Source organism: Tupaia chinensis, unplaced genomic scaffold, assembly GCF_000334495.1.
Source record: "Tupaia chinensis unplaced genomic scaffold, TupChi_1.0 Scaffold000187_1, whole genome shotgun sequence".
NCBI classification, from domain to species: Eukaryota; Metazoa; Chordata; class Mammalia; order Scandentia; family Tupaiidae; genus Tupaia; species Tupaia belangeri.
Genome location: NW_006159662.1, coordinates 4,960,236 through 4,980,410, shown reverse-complemented (window position 1 = coordinate 4,980,410; position 20,175 = coordinate 4,960,236). Strand labels below are relative to the sequence as shown.

Here is a 20,175-nt window from a genome sequence, read left to right as displayed (position 1 = left end):
AAAGTTTAAAGTGGCCATAGTGGCTACTCTGATGTGAAGCTTATCTGATGTGAAGCACTTCCCTTCCAAAAGCGCCTAAGGAAGAAACAGGAAAGACACCTTAGAACGTGATCTGCCTCCTGACAAATTTGGTGGACTAAGCAACCAAAAGCAGGCCAATCTGTGATTCTGTGAACAATTCCTCCCTTAAATCCTTTGGCTAAAGTTGAAGCAGAATGTTCTTCCCTCCCACGTAATTTCCTCTTTGACCTTCTCCCCTTCCTCTGGCTTTCTCTCCTTCTATGGCTTAACCTCTAATTGTGTTTACTACAGAATGCCTGGTTTCGGAAATCACGCTTCAAAGGAGGGAAAGGCAAAAAGCTGAATATTGGTGGAGGAGGCCTAGGCTACAGGGAGCGACCTGGCCTAGGCTCCGAGAACACGGTGAGTCCACACTACGGTGCCCTTGGTTCCACGTCCTGGGTGACGTTAGAATTGCTCTCGTCTACCTAAGGGAGGCCTCATTTGACACTGTTTAGAAAGGTACTTAAATTTTGGGACCAGCAGTTGACATAATGGCTATGTCGCTGGACTCCCATGTAGTCGACCATGCTTTGAGTCTCGGACTCAGTGGCTTAATCTCAGGCCGGCACATGTGCGTGCCCAAGATCCTGAGAGGAGAATCTGTCTTTCTGTGAGCGCACGCGCCCTGTAGTAAAAAAACTCTCAAAAATAACAAGAACAAAGGTACTTGAATTTAATCTGATTTGAGTCAGTGCAGCGCTTTATCATAAGAGAACACACACAAAAAAGTGATTGAGCACCCTCAACAGGATTTCATCATGCTGTGATCCCCATGCCCCATCCCTCTAGCTCCTTAAGATTTTGGGTACCAGTGTGGGCCCTCTGCTGGTTTTCAGATTGACAGGGAATTTGAACTAGCAGTCAGTCAGGAGGCTGCCAGTATTGTAGCCCTATACAGTACTGACTAAACAAGGTAAGACTGGGCCCAGTGCTACTTCTTTTATTTAGATATTTTTGCTCTGGTGTACGCTCACCAGAGAAAGACTGAGAAAAGTGAGAAGTCACACCCCAAGGGGCTGGCCATGCCGCAGTCCCTTCTCCATTCCCCTCTCGGGATTTTGGGCATGCATGCACATGCACCCTGTGTGAGTTGAAGCTGCCAGGTCCAGGACTCAAACTATGGTCAACTTATTGAGAGTCCAGTGATGTAACCGTTACACCATTCACTGGTCCCATCAGTGCTAGTTCTTAATGTAACTTTCCTTTTTATAAAAAAAAATTATTTAGTTTTATTTATCATTATTATTAATATGTTTTAATTAGACCAGAGAGACACACAGAGAGGAACAGAGAGGGAGACAGAGAAGGCAAGCCTCCAGATCCGGGGCTCAGACCACAGGCAGCCATGTGGGTGTCCAGTGCCTTAACCACTCACCACCCTCTGCAAATTGTGGTCCCTGGACCAGCAGCACATGCTGAAACTTACTGAATCAGAAACCGGAGGTAGCGCCCCGCAGTCTGTTTTGCATTCCCTAAACCCTTGTCCAGAGCCCACAGCTAGGGAAATGGTGCCAGAGAGTTGCTGTAGCTACCCTGGCTATGTCTTGTCCCTAAACTGAAGAATGATCCCTGCTCTCTGGGAAATCATATCAGAGAGGTAAGAGCTAGTTTTTTCTCACCAGGTAACAAGAGCATCTACTCTCTGGCTTTTTTAAATGCCTATTTTCTGTCACTTTGATTCCTAAGCCAGGGCAGAAAGCTGCCATTTTACTTTTCTGGAGCATTATACAATAGTTAGATAATTTGGCATAGTTGATTTAGAAAAATTCTTTTCGCAAATTACAGTGATGATGGTGATGGTGTAGATGATAGCCATAGCCTGCATTTATTTGCTGATAGCTTTATTTGGACAAAACCCATTCCAAATAATCACACATCTTAACTCAGTCTTCACAACTACCCAGTATAAGTAAGTACACACAGTAAAACTGAGGCCCTTGGTTATATACTGCTGGGTGCTGAAGCTGAGATTCAGGCCCATAGTCTCGATTCAGAGCCTAAGCATGTATCATTTCATCTTTGATATAAATTTTACTTGTTTGAATGCATTTGTGTTTGTCGGCTTTAGGTATAATCTGACCACATTTCTGGATTGAGGGGCAGAAGGATCTTTGACTCTTCATTACTGCACCTTTTCTCCCAAAGTATATGTAGCAACATTCCCACCAAGCTGCCAATTTGAGTTACCAGTACAAGGAATCCCAGTATGGGACAATGGGCTTTCTGACTTATTTTCAACCCTCATGAGTATATTTGTTTTTTAGGACCGAGGAAATAACAACAATGTAATGAGCAATTATGAGGCCTACAAACCCTCCACAGGAGCCATGGGAGATCGGCTGACAGCAATGAAAGCAGCTTTCCAGGTCCGAAAGAGCATTTGGTTAAGTGTGTTGGGGAGTAACTCTGGGGCAGTGATAAGGAGCCTCACCCTCCTGAGGTGGTAGCTGGGCTTATAGCTTTGATGCTAGATTTAGGGCCTTCTCACTGTCTGGATTTCAAATATAAACCTCACAGTAGCTTACTTGGAGCTGCAGAAGGCTTTAGGAGTGGTCACTTCCTTTAGTCACACCCCGAACAGAGCTGTCGTGCTGCAGTGGGGTTTGTTTCCTCCCTAATGGCTTGGGGCTGCCTCCCCAAGGCTGTTTGTGATCTCTAGGTGGTTGTTATCTCTTGTGAATCCTGAGCCTATTTTATTTGTACTACACTTACACTTCGTTGGCTGGCATCTAATTAGCTAGGCCTTAATTTTATTCCTATTTACATATATTTATTTATACATATATTAGAGTATGTGCGCTTGGAGAGAGAGAATGAGAGGGAAAGTGAGAAATCACTCCCTGGGGGATGGCCACACCACAATCCCTTTTCGTCCATTCCTCTTCAGGCATCTTGGGCATGCATGTTCACACATGTGTGCCACCAGGTTCAGTACTCAAACTGCAGTCAGTCATTGCTGTGGGGAGTCCAGCAATGGACCCCTATGCCAACTGCTGGCTCCACAAGGCCTTAATTTGCACTTTATTTTTTAGAGAGATCTTTGCTATAGTGTGTGTACTTGCCAGAGACATAGATGGAAAGCGAGAAATGACCTTCCGGGGGAATGGTCACAGTCCCTTCTACTCCATTCTCTCGGGATCTTGGGCGCACACGTGCCACGCATGAATTTCCAGCTGCAAGGTCCAGGACTCAAGCCACAGTCGGCCATATGGGAGTCCAACAACGTAACTGCTATGCCATCTACTGGTCCTTAATTTGCATATTTTATACAGGAACATAGAAATCCTTGTTCTAGAATTCAAGATTTTTCAGATTTGAGAAAGGTGTGCATATTTCATAGTAACACCCCAACAAGGCCTGCAGCCACCACCATGTAAAGTCTTATAATTTAAGGCAAGTTTTGCTTTCAAATTTATTCTAGTTTTTGGTAACTTTTGGATTTTTGAGTTGTGAAAAACATTGCAGACAGTGTTGGAATTGCTTCTATATTCACAAATGCTTCTGTCCTGGCCAATCAGGCTATAAAAGTAAATGTTACGGGACCAGCAAGTGGCGTGGTAGTTAAGGCACTGGACACTCCCACATGGTTGACCATGGTTCGAGTCCCGGACCTGGTGGCTTGCTTTCTCACTTTCCCTCTGTCTCTTTCTCTCTGTGTCTCTCTCTGGTCGAATTAAAAGTGAATGAATAAATAAATAAATAATTATTTTTTTTTAAAAAAGTAAATACTACACTGAGGTGTGTCTCTCCATAAGTTTTCCTTACATCTTGAGAAAGGGACTGTGCTGGGCCAGCAAGTGGCATAGAGGTTAAGGCACTGGGTCCCTCATGGCTGACTTTGTGGTTCAAGTCTTAGACTCAGTAGCTTGAAAATCACTCTGGGTGTATGTGCGTACTTGGCCAGAATCCCAAGGGGAGAATGAAGGGATGGTGGTATGGCCATTCTCTTGGGAGCTGATTTCTCTCACACACATACACACCCTGTTTCTTTCTGGTGAATGCACATATCCTGTAGCAGAAACAAACACCAAAAAAAAGAAAGGGACTGTGCTGTGGGGCCATCATGATACTGAAGTCACAAGGCCAAAGTGGCATACTTAGAGTCTCTTTGTACTTAATTGCCAAGCTTATATACTTGAGTTTCTTGAACTTGCTAACTTCCCTACTCCTGGTGTCTTTTCTTTCAGTCACAGTACAAGAGTCACTTTGTTGCCGCCAGCTTAAACAATCAGAAGGCCGGGAGCTCTGCTGCGGGGGCAAGTGGATGGACTAGTGCAGGAAGCTTGAATTCTGTTCCAACCAATTCAGCACAGCAGGGCCACAACAACCCTGACAGCCCCATCACCAGTGCTGCCAAGGGCATCCCAGGCTTTGGCAATGCTGGGAACATCAGCAGTGCTCCAGTGACCTACCCTTCTGCTGGAGCCCAAGGAGTCAACAACACAGCTTTAGGCAATAATAACCGGGAAGGGATTGGGGGTGGCAATGGGAAAAGAGAGAGATACACTGAGAACCGGAGTGGCAGCCGTCACAGTCACGGAGAAAGTGGCAATCGGCATGGTGATAGTCCACGCCATGGAGATAGCCCACGCCATGGAGATGGTGGTCGCCACGGAGATGGGTACCGCTACCCAGAAAGCAGCAGCCGTCATACTGATGGCCATCGGCATGGGGAGAACAGACACGGAAGCACAGGCCGGCACGGGGAGAGCCGGGGTGCAAATGATGGCCGCAATGGGGAGAGCAGGAAAGAAGGTTGTAATCGTGAGAGCAAGATGGACCCCAAGGTGGAACCCAAGGTGGAAAAGACAGACAAGACCACAGACAAGACAGCTGATGGTTTCGCTGTCCCAGAGCCACCCAAACGCAAGAAGAGTCGATGGGACAGTTAGAGGGTATGTGCTAAAGTGTGAAGTCTGCTGTCTTTAATTTTATTTTCAGAAAGATACAGGTAACTAGGTGTCTCAGGGCTGGGTTGGGATCCAAGGTGTAAGGACCCCCTGGCGAGCTGGAGCCTGGAGGCATTGCCCCTTGTCAGAGTGGTTTTTGGATGTTTTCTTGAGAAGCTACTTGGGTTTTTTGGTTGTGGGTTAAAGAGCCTTACAAGGCACAGAACCCACTCTAGGTTTGTACCATATAGCTTTTTTTTACTAAAATGCCACTGTGTAAACACCTATACACCTATAAATTGAGTTCTTTTTCTTAGCTGTGGCCATGCAGTCCCCTTTTTAGGAGTTGGCTTCTGCAAACCCAGCCCGTTGGGGGAGCAGTCTGGTTTGGCAGATCCCAGTGTTTCGCAGGGAAGGGAGAGGTCTGATTCCGAATGAGAACAGATGCTCGGGTTCCGCAGCCAAGTCTGTATCTGGCCCTGAGATGCGTAAGGAACAACAGCTTTCTAGACCTAGGCCCAAAGATTCCTGTGACCTCCTTGATGGAAGGAAAAAGACCATCCTGGAAACCAGGGTTCCAGGACTGCTCCAGATCTGTTGTGTTTTACGTTTAAAAAACAAAACGCCCCAACAGCAGCTTTTAAAGTGTCTATTTTTTTTTTTTAACTTGCCCCAATGGTAGGAAGTCTTTTGCTGAAATGATTTTGATGATTTTTTTTTTGTTCTATCTTGTTTATAAAAGGAAAAATACACAAACTTCAAATTTTGTGACTTTGTGAAGGTTTCTTTAAGATGTGCATTCCTTTCTGCTTGCTCTCTAGTAAATGGTTTACTACTGGGACCTGTGGCTTGTCTGTCATTTCTCCTTCACAGCAAGGCAGTGCCTCACAATGGCTAAGAACAAGACAGCACACAGTAGACACTCAGGTGTGGGTCCAGAGTTACTGAACTGTCAGAAAAGAGTCTTCTGTGGTCCTGGTTTTATTCAGCTAATAGAATCGGGCCCATGTGCCCAAGAATAGACTAAGTCAGGCCACTGACACTGAACTGTCACAGGGCTTGCCAGTTTTCATTCAGTACCCCATACTCTTCATAGGAGGGCCAGAGGGGTTTGACCAGCTTCAAAAAGGACTGTGCAGCAGTTCTCTGAGACAGGATACCCTCCCCACCACAAAGGACCATCCTGGCTGTTCTAGGCATCCCACCTTGTTGGCAAAGCGGGTACCAAGGAAGCTGCAGCAAGTGGCACTGCATCTTTCCAGTCTCAGGGAAGCCCAGAGGCCCTCACTTCCGCTTATGCTTTTTTTTCTGCTCCTTCCGCTGCTGTGCTCTCTGGTCCTTCTTCATTCTTGAGTCCACCACCTTGAAATGACCTCTAACCCCAGCTGGCCGGCGTACTTTGCGGCCCACACCTTTTTTGGCTACAACGTAGGTGACTTGGCGTTTCTCTTTGCCTAACCCAGCCTTCTTGTAGAGACTGCAAAGGAAAGAAAAGTCAGGGGTAGGAGCTTGCTATCTGTTGGTCTTTTTAACCCCATGTGCCTTCATGGGTTGTCCTCCCCATTACCTCCGTAGCTGGGCCACTTTCTCTCGTTCTGAGATGTCCACTGTGTTCACCACAGCCTCTGCCTTCTTCTTGGTCTGCTCCAGTTTCTTCAGCATCTGGGAGGGGACCCCAGTCAGGTGACCTTTTCCCCACTCCTGTCCTGCCCAACCCTAATCTCAAGCAACTCCCACTACCTACCCTTCGCTTCTTTCTGGCCTTGGCTTCAGCCACTTTCTTGATGGGACGTGCGTTGATCTCCCTCCAGCGTTTCCGGTAACGCTCTACCTCCTTCTTGTCAACAGGCAGTTGACGGATACGGTGCTGCTTTTCTTCCTGGACAAACCACTCGGGAAGCTCCCCCTCTTCCTCATTAAATGTATACCTGGGCAGAGGGGACACCAGCCCTATAATCAGCCATTCTAGGCTTTCTAAAGAAATCCCCTAGTTGCCTACTGCACCCCAGGCCGTTTCTCCAGACTCATGCTCACCGGTTGAAGGAGTTATCTATGAGATCTCTCTTGGCCTTTTTGGAAGAGGCAATAATAGCACCTAAAGCGAGGCCTTCAGGGTCCAGTATCCGGTGTTTTGCTAGAAAGGGAAGGAGAAGTCAGAGCTTGATTCCCAAAACAAGCTGCTACAGGACTTCTCTAACCTACTACACACAGATCTCACCTGGGTCCTCAATGGGCACCACCTCAAACCCGTCATCATCTGACTTCGGTCTACGACTTCTCTTCTTACTACATGGTGGTTCCCAACTGTTAGGAGGAGGACTGTTAGTAAATATTCCACCACTTCCTACACCACCTAGACAGCATTTCCACCTCAACTCAATCCTGTTGCCTGTTTAAGCCCACTTACAGGAAACCTGCAGGAATTCTGCCATCCAGCAATACCCCCGACCAGTTAAATCAGAATCCTCAGCCTGTTTAAAGCTCCCAGGCTGCAACCAAGCTTGAGAAAACCCCTGAATGCTTCCTCCTCCAGCTGTACTCAACTCACCTTTCTTCCTCACTGCTAGTGCTGTCACTGTCTGAGCTGCCACCTCTTTCTTCTCCAGGGCTAGTGGTAGCTTCCGTCCCTGAAGGAGGCTCTGTCTCTTTAGGGGCATCTTCATGTCCCTGGGGAGACTTAGTCTTCGAAGTGGGGGGTGGTGGCAGCTGTGGCTGCTGCTGTCCCTTGCACCGGCTCCTGTACAGCAGCTGGGCCTGACTGATCTCCAAGGCCTCGTCAGCATCATCCTCTATTCCACTGAAGCCATCCTGTGGTGGAGGAATCTGTCCATCTCACCCCAAACCTCTCAAATTGTTTCTTTCATAAGAAAAAAAGGAAGAGATCCCACACCACAGCCTGGGCCTCAGCCTCTCTGCCAGCCTGGACCACAGGTTCAACCCAGAACCTGAACCCAGGGCCTTCCTGTGTGCTCTCTGGTATCACACTGTGGTGCCCTCCCACCTCTGTACCTAGCCCCCAGCCTCTTTACCTTGGAGAACCACAGGTTGGCTTGCTCTTCCTGCAGGACTGCCTTTTCTTCCAGTGGCACCAGCAGTGGATTTTCTTCTTTCTCCTCCTCTTTGTCGTCATCTGCTTCAGCAAACTGCACACTGTATACCCAAAGGAAAGTGGGGGAGATTCAGCAACCCAGAGCTGGAGGCCTTGCTCCCCGACCTCCCCAATGACACCCGCACAAGTGCTGCAGGACTGCAGCTGCGGATAGCGGTACCTCCTCTCACTCCCCTATCCCTACCACTTTTGGTCCTTCAGAACCTGACGTCCCCCGACTCCTGCCAGCTCCTCAGGATCCAGGTCACTATCCAGAGATGCACTGTCATCGTCCTCGACATCTGATACATAGATGTCATCCCCCGGCAGGTCGGACAGAAACGTGTCTGCAGCACTCATGTCCCCTTGTGTCACTTCCTCTAACAACTGAAGTTGGAACAGAAAGAAGTACTTAAAGGAACACATTGCTGTTTTTTTAAAGAATTATTTATGTATGTATTTATTTTTAATCTGACCAGAGAGGGACAGAGAGAGGGCAAGTGAGAAACCAAGCTGCCAAGCCCAGGACTCGAACCTTGGTCAGTCAAGTGGGATTCCAATGTCTTTAACCAACACACCATCTGTTGACATCACAGCTTTTCCCCTATGTCCATTAACTTAGTTTATTCTCAGCAATGCTGAGACAGAGACATAGGGAAGCTTAGACCCAGGGAAGTGACCAGCCCAACTGTTTAAGATATTGTATCCGAGGCCAGATCACTGAACTGATGATTGTCTCTGTCTCACCGTCAATGGTGGCACTTATAGGTGTTATAGAGAAGTACCCCGTGCCCCATATAGCTCCAAAATTTAGAATATTCTAAACTGATTTTTCTTCTAGTGTTATCACCTTCTGAGAGTAACATCTACCCATTTTGTTTCCACAGAATAAAGGAACCCAAACATACACTTAATAGAACTGTATCACGTCAACTCAGAACCACAGTGTAGTCTCATGGCAAGAAGAGCTTTCCATGAACTTTAAGAAGTTCATGGAAAAATGGAATTGAAGTGAGTTTATTTTGGCACAAAAATGTTTGAAATCCATGCAGTTTTGTTCATAATACATGAGTACATCACATACCAACAATTACAACAGGCCATCTTTTTTTCATTCCTTATTAAAAAAAACCCTAGTGGGTAGGTTCTGTTACTGTTTGACAGGTGAGGAAACTGAGGCAAAGAGTATCAGTGACAACTCAGTCACCCAGCTCCAAGTGGGGGAGCTGGGGCTAAACCCTGAAGTCTGCATTAGCGCCACTATGCTCTTCTGCCTCGCCTGTAGGACGGTGACTACCTGGCTATGACATTCCCACACAAGGACCACAAGAGCTCATTTTGCTTGAGGCTGCTTTTACCAGGGAAGAGCACGTTCTCCAGTAGCCTGCTGTGCGGTACTCACTTAGCCTCAGTGAACTGATGAACACTGCTCGCTTTAAGGGAGACTCTGCACCTGTGCTTGTAACCCAGGTATCCTGGCTGCATCTGCCATGATTCAAACTCTTGGTCCTAATATATTTTTTTATTTAATTTTATTCACTATCATTTTAATTTTGACCAGGAGGAGGTAGAGAAGAGAAAGCAAGCCTCCAGGTCCAGGACTCAACCCACCACGGTTGGCCATGTGTGAGTCCGGCACCTCCTGGGCCCGCTCCTAATATTCTAGTTGTATAGGAATAAATCTGTATCACACTCACGAATCTTCCTAATTTAATCTCATTAGGTGTAGGGTGTTTTTTTTTCAGAGCCCCTGATCGCTTAGCACCCTTAGTAAAAACCAGTGTCTCCCACCTCCAATCACCCAAGTGGATGGATTATCCTGCCTCACCTGGTGACCCCGGATGGTGCGCAGCGAGAACATTCCGGTCTCCCCCTCGTCTGCAATGGAAACCCCAGGCAGGTCCATCTTCAGTTCTATGCGCTCTCGCTGCTTTCTCTGCTCACGTAGTAGCTTCTTTTTCTTCCTAAGGGGACATGTTGAAGGATCAAAGCTGCCCAGCTCTGAAGACTTCCTTCTCTTTCCCAGTCTTCACATGCTGAGGACCTCTTTGTTGGGGCTCCCCAGGTCTTCCTCAATTTCTCACCTTTTTAATTCTGCCACCTCCTGGGCCTTCATCTCAGCCAGGGTTTGGTTCAGTTGTTCCTCCTCCTCCTCCTCAGAGGGCTGCCTTGTAGTCCCTGCTGTTGACTCCTCCTCCTCCTCACCTTCTTCCTCCTCTCCTGAGCTGAGGCTGACCAAATAGTCCAAGGAGTTTGTTTTTCCAGACACTTCTTCCTGACAGCCAGCCAACACTCACCCTGGTTGATGCCCTCCTCACCTGATGTCCAGGGCCTTCGCTTGCTCTTTCAGCTTCTTGGCCACATATCGCCGAAGTTTTGTTCTCCAGTTTAGTAGGGACCTGTCCCCAAAATACTATTACTTATCTTACCATCTCCCTCTTGTGCCTGCCTCCCCTGTTTTAGGCCCACACTCCAAAGCTCTCACACAGCAGCATCCTGTCCTAGAGATCCAACATCACAGCCTTCAATGACCTTTCCCTGCCTCCAGGGCTCCTGATCCCTGGGCCCACCCCACCTCATACCTGAGCTCCTTTCTCCCCAGCACTTTGATGTCCTGACAGCATGCTCTTATGTCCTCAGTGGTAGCCGGGTGTTGTGCCAACTCTTCCTCATCTAGTGAGATCTGTTTTTAAGGAGGGAAAGAAGTCAGGGAGAGTCTTAGGCCATGTATCTAAGACTCCTTTACATGTATCTGGGACTCCTTTACATCTCTAGAGTCTGGGAACTTACTTCGCTGGCCTTGGAGAGGAAGTCCACAGGGTTGGTGGCTCGGAGGAAATCCGTGACAGAGGTACGATGATAAAGAGTGAGGTCACCCTCAGCATAACCTTCAGCCTAGATGCAGAAATAGAAAGGTTGAAGGACCTTTCTATGGCCTGTAGGCCCAAGTTCCCCAGAGTCCCGGGACTTGAGGGTGGCCCCATTTCAACACACCTTTGGCTTTTTCTTAGTCACCAACTCAGTAACAGTCTTAGCCTGAACTTCAACTTCCTTGAAGGCAAATTTGGGGTCAAAGAATTTACTATCAACCTTGTCAGGAGCCAAGAATCCTAAAATGACAGAATATTTAATGTTCTTAATGCCCACCCCAACCTTTATTTAGAGCTGGAAATGATGGTGTTTGGAATTGGGGGAAAGGGCACTGGTAGTCAGAAGGCCTAATCAAGAGAAAAAAGGAAGGAAGGGGCTAGCAGGTGATAGAGTGGGTAAGGTGCTGGACTCCCACATGGCCAACAGTGGTTTGAGGCCCAGATGTGGCAGCTTAAAACTCACACCAGGCACATGTACATGCATATCCAAAATCCTGACAGAAGAATGGAGAAGGGACTGCAGCACGGTCATCTCCCACGGGGGTGATTTCTCATTTTCTCTCCCTCTCTCCACTGAGCACACATGCCCTATAGTAAAAACCTCTCCAAAGGAAAAAAAAAAAGGAAGTGATGCCTACCCTGGCAGACTACAAAGATCTCTGCAGATTCATGGCGAGAGGCTTGGGGCTTGGTGGCCTGGACACGGTGGAACAGCTGCTGGAAGATCCACAGCAGGGGCTGATAGTCACGAGAACGGAAAACTTTTGTGATGAAGCAGCCTCCACGGGCCAAAAAGTCACAAGCCAAACGCAGAGCCATCAGCGTCAAATGGGCTGTGGGGAAAAAAAAAAAACAGTCAGCTGAAGACCTCTGCAACCTGAGCGGGCATGCCCACCTCCACCCCACCAACATCTCCCAAGACCCATAATCCTGGCACCTTGTGAGTAAGCATCATGGACCCAGCTGGCCCCAACATTGGGGGCCCCATCATTGAGTACAACATCAACCTTCCAGGTCTTCAGCTCCTTCCTCAGGGCCTAAAGAAAAGAACAGGGATTATGGCAACAGAAACACATGAATGGCTACGAATGGAATCCCTAGTCCAGCCATTTGTCCATCTGGTCATTTGCTGAGTGCCCAGAAATGGACCAAAATCCTATGCCAGGCATGGGGGTATAAAACAAGGGCTTCACAAAGCTTATATAGCCTAATAGTGATTTCACTGGAGAAAGGGCTTCATGGAAAGAACTTCAGAGAAAAGCTCTGCCTTTCCCCAATTCCTTCATTCTCAACTCTAAATAATTTAAAGGCTGGAGTAGACATTAAGAAAGTTACAGACTTGGGGCAGGCAGGTGGCATGGTGGTTAAGAATGTTTGACTCCCACATGGCCGGCCACAGTTTGAGTCCCAGACCTGGCGGCTTGCACTCTTGCTTGCTCTCTGTCCCTCTCCGGTCAAGTTAAAATAAAGTAAGTAAAGAAAGAAAGAAAAAAAAAAACTGCCAAAGTGCCTGCCTTAAAAAAAAAGTTACAGACTTGTCAGACACTTCCTCAAGGCACAGTAAATAGGAAAAACTTTGCCTTTAGGAGATTTAGGAGACATATACATATAAAGTGGCCAAGAAAAGAGATTCTTGTTACCTGTCTACAGCGTTCTGTTGTGATGTCCTCCTGGAGAGTTACTACATTGGGAAGAGGCTTGATTGGAACCAGGTCCACTCCTGGAAGAAATCAGGTCGGAGAACTCTAGAGAGCTGTCTTAAGCAGGAAGGAGAGAAATACAGGACAAACTTAGTGCCTCAAACACCCACCAACTATCCAGGAGAACCCCACTACTCACCAACAATAAGACTGGACACTGGCATAAACTTGGCAGCCACCTGCAGCCTTTAAAAGGAATAGAGATTGAAATATCTAGCACTGATTTGTTCACTTCCTTGGCAGTGTGATAGTTCACACCAGGTGTTAGGAGCCCCTGCCAATGCCAAGTACAGTGGCCAAAGCGTGTCATATGTACACATTCCAAGCTTCTTCACTGCAGTCACAAACTGTCTCCAAGGGTTAGGAAAGACCTCTGCTCAGGGGTGCAGAGAAATCTTAAGATGGGATTACTATACCGTTGAAGGGTAAGAGAGATCCCTAACCCTGCCCTTATCCAAAGCAACTCTAAGCCATGCTGGGCCAGCAAGCTGCCATCAGGGGCGACCTATACCGAGTGATACGAACCATCCCCCTGGCGCGGCACACAGGTCCAACAAGGCGCGGGCTTTCTGCAGGAACTGAAAGCGGCGATTAAGCTGGATCAGCTTGAAGGCGGAGCGAGAACGGTAACCTGAAGAGCGACGACCAAAGGAGTCCGCGGGGCTCACAACCCACTACCCTTTCTGCAGGGGTCGAACTCAGTATTCGGAAGGGAGGAGCAGACTGGGCCCAGGTCGTCGGCTCGCCCCCCCGCAGCCCGCGCGAGCCCTGACTCACCAGTCTCCTTCGCCAAATGATAGAATTTGTCCCGCCGGCTTTTGCCGACTTTGCCCTTCTTGCCCATCGCAGAACGGGAGTGTGTCGCTCACACTGGGGACAAAGTAGAAGTCGGGAAAGTCTCTCTCAGGAGCACTAGATTTCGCTTGCCACTTCCCACCACCTGGAGCAACTACATTCAACACCCAGTTCCACACACTCACCCCGAGTCTAGACTCACCGCCGTTCTCGCCACACCGGGACGGCCACATGCAGACAGCCAGCGCACTTCCGCTTCCGGTCCCTGCGGCCCCGGGGCCAAGTGTTCCGCCATTTTTAGTGTGTCCGTACATTTTTTAAATTTTTTTTCCCTCTAGGTTTTGTCCCCAGGCCTTGTAAGTGGAAGTTGAGACGAGAAAGGCATATTACAAGAACCACCAATATAGTTCCTGGGTAGTAATACCTAGGCGTCCTACTTCCTCTCCATTCCACTCCCAAACGCCAGCAACGACCCCTCCTTCAGGGCCCCCGGCACTTACTGTCTTCCCGCCACACACCCCGCCCATTGACCCGGAACTCTTTACTGCGCCGGGCGTTCAATCCCCTGGCTTCCGGCCCTGCGCGCTGAGACCGCTCGGATGCCGGCGGGCCCCGCCGAGAAGGGAACATGGCGCTTGACGGTCCAGAGCAGGTATGCTGTCGGCGAAGCAGCGGCCGGGCAGGGACCAGGGCTGGCTGCGGAGCAGGCGACATCCGAGGTGGGGAGCGGGCCCGGGCCAGAGGGTCGGGTGGGCCGGGGTAGGTGGGCCAGTCTGGACTGGGCCTGCCTGGGACCGGATCTGCTGTGTCAGCGCCGCCCCCGGTGAGTCCGGGCAGGGCTGGGAGAGGAAGACGGTGGACGCCGAGTGAGGCAAGCGGCGGGGGACGGGGCGCTGGGCTTTTCTGCTGGCCGACTCTGTAGTATAGCGCCTCCGCTTCGTATAGCGCTTTGTAAAACGCTGCGATGTTACGATTCCTTGATCCGGCTAATGTCTTAGGAAGTCGGCGGAATTCTCTTTTATTTTAGTCGTGGGGAAATGGAGGGTTCGAAGGAAGGGATAAGGGATTAAAATCCAGGTCTGAAGTCTGCAAAGCCCAAGCACTTTTTACTGCACGAAGCTGCATGGTAATAAGCCTTGGGGGAGTCCTGGAAGTGGCTTCACCCCTTGGACGAGCTGCCGTTTAATAATTACGCTGTGTCTCAGATGGAGCTGGAAGAGGGGAAGGCAGGCAGCGGACTCCGCCAGTATTACCTGTCCAAGATTGAAGAACTCCAGGTGAGGACGGACTACAGAGGGAGCTGGGAAGGGGTGAGGACTGATGGAAGCAGGTTTCTTGGAATCATTCCATTCAGAGTACAGTGGAAGGTTATTTTTTTTTTCCTGTTTGTTTCTATAGCTTTTAGAAAAGTGTATGTCTACGAATGTAAACCATCCTATGTTAACAACCTCTTCTTCCCAAGTCCCATCTTTTTCTTTTTTTGGAGAGGTTTTTGCTATAGGGCGTGTTTGCTCGCCAGACAGACAGAGAGAGACAGAAAGTGAGAAATCACTCCCCAGGGGGGGATAGCCACACCGCAATCCCTTCGTCTCTCGGGATCTTGGGCACGCTCCCGGCGTGAGTTTAAGCCGCCGGGCCTGGGACTCGAACCGCAGTCGACTATGTGGGAGTCTAGCGACATAGCCATTACGCTAACTGCTGGCCCCAGCCAAGTCCCACCCTTTGAGGGTAGTAATATTGGTGGTTTGTTACACGTTTCCAAGAATTAGATTTTAACAGATTCCTCTAGCAAAAGGTCATCCCCTTTGGAAGAAGCCTGAATGAAAGGTTTTTAATAAAAGAGAAGACACGTGCCCAGGAGAGGAAGTTTATGGGAAAAGAGGTGGAGCAGGGCCTAATGAGAGTGGGAGGATGGACAGTATTGAGTGTGGACAGATTCCTTGGAGACTGAATGAAAGGAATGGGGCAACTCAGTGCTCTTAACCTGCAGAGCTGAACTGGGGAAGTAGGACAAGTAATTTATACAAATTGGGTAGGGGAAAGCCACAAGGAAAGTTCCTGAACGCCAGGTACAATCGCATATATAATACTTGGTTTGTCATTTTTTAATGTCTTCACCTGATTTCATTTGTTCACCTTAGTAGTCCTAAAAAGAAGCAGAGTTGCTGATGCTATACTCTTGCAGTTTGGTGACAGATCTAGAGCCTTGAAATGGCCTGCCTTAGCTTCACTATGCTTTTGAAGTTTATTTCTTGAAAAAGGAGGGACACGGGTACCTTTGATAGGGTCTTGCCATGCCTTGTCCCCTACCCCCAAGCCCTGCCACACCCTAATACCTACACTGCAGTGGCAGAGCCAACCTCCCTCCTAATTGGAGCCAGAACTCAGCTGACCTAAAGATCTTTCCACTATGCCTTGTTGCCTCTGCAAGAAATTGACTGTGAGCCTCCATAACTTTTGTCTGTTAGATTATTATTCCTGGGCCAGTACTGGACAAATAGCCTTTATCAATGACTGTCCTAGGCTCCAGAGAGCTCTCAGAGGACAGGACACGGTCAGTGGGTGCACCCTGGAGAATGAAACAGCATGGAGAGGCACCGTGCCCTTTTCATAGCTCCTGCCCACCTGAGAGAGCTTTGGCCAAGACCCTATGTCCTATCTTCTGCCCTTTGGTAACAATTTCTTTCTTTCCTCCACAGCTGATTGTGAATGATAAGAGCCAAAACTTGCGGAGGCTACAGGCACAAAGGAATGAGTTAAATGCAAAAGGTAAGGGAGAAGGGCACTGCATGCAGGCAGTTTGAGGTCCGGCTGTGCCTTGTCTCCCTGAGCTGTGTCTTCACAGTGCTCATTCTTCCTCCCCAGTGCAAGGTGACACTTCCCACTATCACCATGTAGCTATTGCACACACACACCCCTTTCTCAGGTTCTAGTGTAACTGCCTTGAGGACGTGAACTTAGTTCTTTGTTGTGATTATGGCTGTCCCTTCAGAACTCCAGTGTGGTACTTAGTCTCTGCATGTCGAGTCGACTCTGGACTGGGAGCACCAGAGCAGCAGCTAGATGACCTGTGTGTCTGTTTACCATCTAGTTCGCCTTTTGCGGGAAGAGCTGCAGCTGCTGCAGGAACAGGGCTCCTATGTCGGGGAAGTGGTCCGGGCCATGGACAAGAAGAAGGTGCTGGTCAAGGTAAAAGCGTGACCCCAAGGCCCAGCCCGTGGCCCCACTGCTTCTTTGTATGCAGCCTTGGGGAGACAGGGTTCTGTGTCCTCACTTACTCTAAGACCCTCATGACTTTCTGGGCAGGGTTGGTGATGGTGGCTGTCAGGGAAGGTCACAAGCCTTTGTTTCTTTAGGTGCATCCTGAGGGAAAGTTTGTCGTAGACGTGGACAAGAATATCGACATCAACGATGTGAGTGTGGCAGGTGAGGTGCTGGTGTGGCCAGTTCTTATGGCCCACTTCCTGAAATTTGCCCCCTTTGCCCAGGTGACACCCAATTGCCGGGTGGCTCTAAGAAATGACAGCTACACTCTGCACAAGATCCTACCCAACAAGGTGGACCCACTGGTGTCACTGATGATGGTGGAGAAGGTGCCAGACTCAACCTACGAGATGATTGGTGGACTGGACAAGCAGATCAAAGAGATCAAAGAAGTGATCGAGCTGCCAGTCAAGCACCCTGAGCTCTTTGAAGCACTGGGCATCGCACAGCCCAAGGTGCGGAGCACGGCCCCCGGGCCGGCTGTACTTACCCCTCCTGTCCCACCCAGACCCTGGGACAGGGTGAGGTAGGCCCTGCCTGCTCACAAAGACTAGGGCAGAGGATCCTAGGACCCTGAGCTCCAGAAGGGCCCCTAATGCTCATCTGTGTTTTAAGAAAAATTTTTTTTCTCTTATTCATGGTAGTTTGCACACATTTTTTAGAGAGATTATGATCAGACCCCCATGCTGCAATTCCCCTTCAGACTGTTGGGTTTCAAGCGCACGCATGTTTCAGGCTGACCAGGCCAGCCTTTTGTTTAGTTTTGCTGTAGGGCATGTGCGCCGACTGAGGGTGGGAGGAGGAGGAGAGAAAGTGAGAAGTCACCTCCCAAGAGGGATGGCTATTCCACTACCCCTTCATTTTCCTCTCTGGATCTTGAGCATATACACACATGCACCCAGCCTGTTTCTCAGTGTGGGATCGAGCCTCCCCAACCACCACACATCACTGGCCAGTGGTTGCCAGATGGGATCCAGCTTCTGGGCAGCACGGAACCACTGCACCGCAGTGCTCGCCTGGTGTTCATTTTAGGTAGTCCCCGCACCTAGCAAGAGATCCAGCGCAAAGCTGGAATGAGGTGCCAGGTCCTGCTGTCTCCTCTAGGGTGTGCTGCTGTATGGCCCCCCAGGCACGGGGAAGACACTGCTGGCCCGAGCTGTGGCTCATCACACCGACTGCACCTTCATTCGTGTCTCTGGCTCTGAATTGGTACAGAAATTCATTGGTGAAGGTAACTGTGATCAAGAATGAGAGAAATGAGTTGGGGCTGGGAGAGGGAAGCCTCCTGATGCCAGCTGTGCTTCTGCACAGGGGCAAGAATGGTGAGGGAACTGTTCGTCATGGCCCGAGAACACGCTCCATCTATCATCTTCATGGATGAAATCGACTCTATTGGCTCCTCCAGGCTGGAAGGGGGTTCAGGGGGTGACAGTGAGGTGCAGCGCACCATGCTAGAGCTTCTCAACCAGCTGGATGGCTTTGAGGCCACCAAGAATATCAAGGTGAGGGGGTGGCAGCCTGAGGATGAGCCCTGGGAAGGCCCATGATGCCATGCAGGCCAAGGAAGAGCTGACCTGACTCCACCCCTTTTCCGCACCCAGGTCATCATGGCTACCAACAGGATTGATATACTAGACTCGGCCCTGCTTCGCCCGGGACGCATCGACAGGAAAATTGAATTCCCACCTCCCAATGAGGAGGTTAGTGATAGATGGTGCTTGTAGGGGCCCTCCCTGTGAGCATAAGTGCAGGGCTCAGGCTTTCTTGTCCTGTCTTTAGGCTCGGCTGGACATTCTGAAGATCCATTCTCGGAAAATGAACCTGACCCGGGGGATCAACCTGAGAAAAATTGCTGAGCTCATGCCAGGAGCATCAGGGGCTGAAGTGAAGGTAATGGGAGTCCCCAGGGAGAGCAGGCAGAGGCTTGGAGGGCCCAGCGCCGGTGCCACAACTTCCTTTCCCTGTTCAGGGAGTGTGCACAGAAGCTGGCATGTATGCCCTGCGGGAACGGCGAGTCCATGTCACCCAGGAGGACTTCGAGATGGCAGTGGCCAAGGTATGTGCCTCCATCTTTCTGCCTCTGCTGGTGGTGGCAGTGGGCTAGGGGCAGTTCATAATGTAATGCTCACTCCATCTCTTCCAGGTCATGCAAAAGGACAGTGAGAAAAACATGTCCATCAAGAAACTGTGGAAGTGAGTGGATGTCCTGCGTGTGGATCCCTCAAATAAAGCTCTGTGGGACAAGCCTTCTAGGGCTCCCGTCTGTTCACGAGTGGCTGTACTGTTCAATGACCGGCTCTGGACACCACCAATAAACAAAAGGATTTATTTGGAAATTTCCAAACCTGCCAGAAGTGGCACTTGCCACACCCTAGGCCCACCCTCCTTACCAAGTTTCAAAGGGCAAGGACTGCCCTCCCAGCCTCCCCTGCCCTCTGCCATGCACATACCCGCACGTCAGGCCATGCTAGAGAACTGGAGGGTGCCCTCCCTCTAGGAGGCGTCACCTCCCCTGCCATCCCAGGAGATGATGGCGGCCAGAGCCGCTTGCATAGATTAAGGAAGGAAAACAAGGAAGGAGGCACCACATAGGGCTCCTTGGAAAACCCCACTTACCCCTGTACAAAAAAAGTGGCTCCCACATAGAAAAACCTGCTCCCCAAATAGTGCAAATACCCAAAGGAAAGGAAAAAACTGGCAGCAAGGCTGGGCTTGTAGGAATGGCAAAAAAAAAAAAAAAAAACTTTGGTTTAGAGAGGCCAGGAGGAGTCTGGGCTGTGCCGCCTCTTCCTTGCCCAGCTCCCCAGAGCTAGCTCGGACACTCTCCCAGACAAGGGGAGTCTGTAAACAGGCAAACCCAGCGGCCTTTGGTTCCGTCTCATTACAACATCAAAGCACAGCCTCCAGCAGTCCTACTTGGACCTGCCTGCAGGGGGCAGAGGAGGCAGCTGTTGAGAACCTAATTAAAGCCAAAGAGCAAAGTAATAAGGCTTTGGGGACCAAGCAACAAGGAATCCTATCACTACAGTTTACTGAAGCTGGGGACTGGAGGGTGGCAGGCGCCCCTCACCCCATCCTACATGTCTGCGGCCCCAGCTAGGACCCAGAAAGGGCCCCTTCCAGACTCCAGGGCTGGGAAGGAAGAAGAGATCCCTGAGCAGTTAGGTCAGGCGAATCCCAAGCACCTGTTCCAGTTCCTGCCTTCGCTGCTGCACCTGGAGAAGGGAGAGGGCTGGCTCAGGCCTCGGCTACTCAACACAAAGGAGCCAAGCAAGCGGAGCCTCACCTTGGCAAAGATGTGCCTTCCCACTGCCTCCTGGGCCCAGGGCTGGTGGTAGAAAGCGGCACGTCTCTCTTCCTCAGGGTTCCCAATCACGTCGGTGATGATCTGCAGAGGGCCAGGAGGAGAACATAGCAGTTTCCCCGCTACCCCTGAGCCAGTCTGCCCTGGAGCTGGAAGAATGGTATTTGGGGCTAAGACCACCAGGTTCACATGGCACCTCCTG

General features: G+C 49.7%; 4 protein-coding genes across 6 annotated transcripts in view; 2 read left to right on the top strand and 2 right to left on the bottom strand.

Moving 5' to 3' along the window:
* Nucleotides 1-5,793, top strand: part of DDX42 (DEAD-box helicase 42) — a gene marked incomplete in the record, with an annotated part of 49,453 nt that extends 43,660 nt beyond the window's left edge. Inside the window, 1 exon segment of the mRNA XM_014587187.2 lies at nucleotides 4,251-5,793. Coding sequence (XP_014442673.1) covers nucleotides 4,251-4,955 — 705 coding nt within the window.
* A 122-nt stretch (nucleotides 5,794-5,915) lies between these two features.
* On the bottom strand, nucleotides 5,916-13,909 carry FTSJ3 (FtsJ RNA 2'-O-methyltransferase 3). Of its 2 annotated transcripts, none has more exons than XM_006146801.3 (21): nucleotides 13,591-13,909; nucleotides 13,388-13,480; nucleotides 13,136-13,241; nucleotides 12,750-12,796; nucleotides 12,551-12,630; nucleotides 11,848-11,947; nucleotides 11,549-11,743; nucleotides 11,035-11,150; nucleotides 10,831-10,935; nucleotides 10,623-10,723; nucleotides 10,359-10,439; nucleotides 10,125-10,271; nucleotides 9,869-10,004; nucleotides 8,246-8,427; nucleotides 7,982-8,102; nucleotides 7,501-7,760; nucleotides 7,171-7,256; nucleotides 6,987-7,086; nucleotides 6,697-6,880; nucleotides 6,520-6,614; nucleotides 5,916-6,429 (listed from the first exon to the last, which is right to left on the bottom strand). In XM_006146801.3, the coding sequence occupies exons 2-21, from the start codon at nucleotides 13,452-13,454 to the stop codon at nucleotides 6,237-6,239; spliced, it is 2,502 nt and encodes an 833-aa protein (XP_006146863.1). In that variant the 5' UTR covers nucleotides 13,455-13,480; nucleotides 13,591-13,909; the 3' UTR covers nucleotides 5,916-6,236. The 2 variants fall into 2 exon arrangements, with proteins under 2 accessions (XP_006146863.1, XP_006146862.1); XM_006146800.3 differs by having other exon boundaries at nucleotides 13,608-13,909.
* Nucleotides 13,910-13,950: 41 nt separating this feature from the next.
* Nucleotides 13,951-18,938, top strand: PSMC5 (proteasome 26S subunit, ATPase 5). 2 transcript variants are annotated; one of them, XM_006146798.3, is made up of 12 exons: nucleotides 13,951-14,057; nucleotides 14,611-14,682; nucleotides 16,105-16,174; nucleotides 16,497-16,594; nucleotides 16,762-16,818; nucleotides 16,894-17,124; nucleotides 17,774-17,900; nucleotides 17,981-18,171; nucleotides 18,271-18,369; nucleotides 18,449-18,559; nucleotides 18,639-18,725; nucleotides 18,813-18,938. In XM_006146798.3, the coding sequence occupies exons 1-12, from the start codon at nucleotides 14,034-14,036 to the stop codon at nucleotides 18,864-18,866; spliced, it is 1,221 nt and encodes a 406-aa protein (XP_006146860.1). In that variant the 5' UTR covers nucleotides 13,951-14,033; the 3' UTR covers nucleotides 18,867-18,938. The 2 variants fall into 2 exon arrangements, with proteins under 2 accessions (XP_006146860.1, XP_006146861.2); XM_006146799.3 differs by having other exon boundaries at nucleotides 13,999-14,124.
* Nucleotides 18,939-19,524: 586 nt separating this feature from the next.
* The window catches only part of SMARCD2 (SWI/SNF related BAF chromatin remodeling complex subunit D2), a gene marked incomplete at its 5' end in the record, with an annotated part of 4,439 nt that continues 3,788 nt past the window's right edge, over nucleotides 19,525-20,175 (bottom strand). Inside the window, 2 exon segments of the mRNA XM_014587180.2 lie at nucleotides 19,525-19,884; nucleotides 19,956-20,057. Coding sequence (XP_014442666.1) covers nucleotides 19,831-19,884; nucleotides 19,956-20,057 — 156 coding nt within the window.

Bases quoted from the DNA above. Each gene is read 5' to 3' on its own strand.
- FTSJ3 (XM_006146801.3), bottom strand. From the start codon at position 13,454: ATGGGCAAGAAGGGCAAAGTCGGCAAAAGCCGGCGGGACAAATTCTAT. The intron at 11,151-11,548 runs GTAGGCATCACT...CTGTCATTTTAG, and splicing joins GATCTTTGTAGTCTGCCAGG to GATTCTTGGCTCCTGACAAG. The intron at 7,087-7,170 runs GTGAGATCTGTG...TTCCCTTTCTAG, and splicing joins GGTGCCCATTGAGGACCCAG to CAAAACACCGGATACTGGAC.
- PSMC5 (XM_006146799.3), top strand. From the start codon at position 14,005: ATGCCGGCGGGCCCCGCCGAGAAGGGAACATGGCGCTTGACGGTCCAG. The intron at 17,901-17,980 runs GTAACTGTGATC...GCTTCTGCACAG, and splicing joins ACAGAAATTCATTGGTGAAG to GGGCAAGAATGGTGAGGGAA. The intron at 18,370-18,448 runs GTTAGTGATAGA...TCCTGTCTTTAG, and splicing joins TCCCACCTCCCAATGAGGAG to GCTCGGCTGGACATTCTGAA.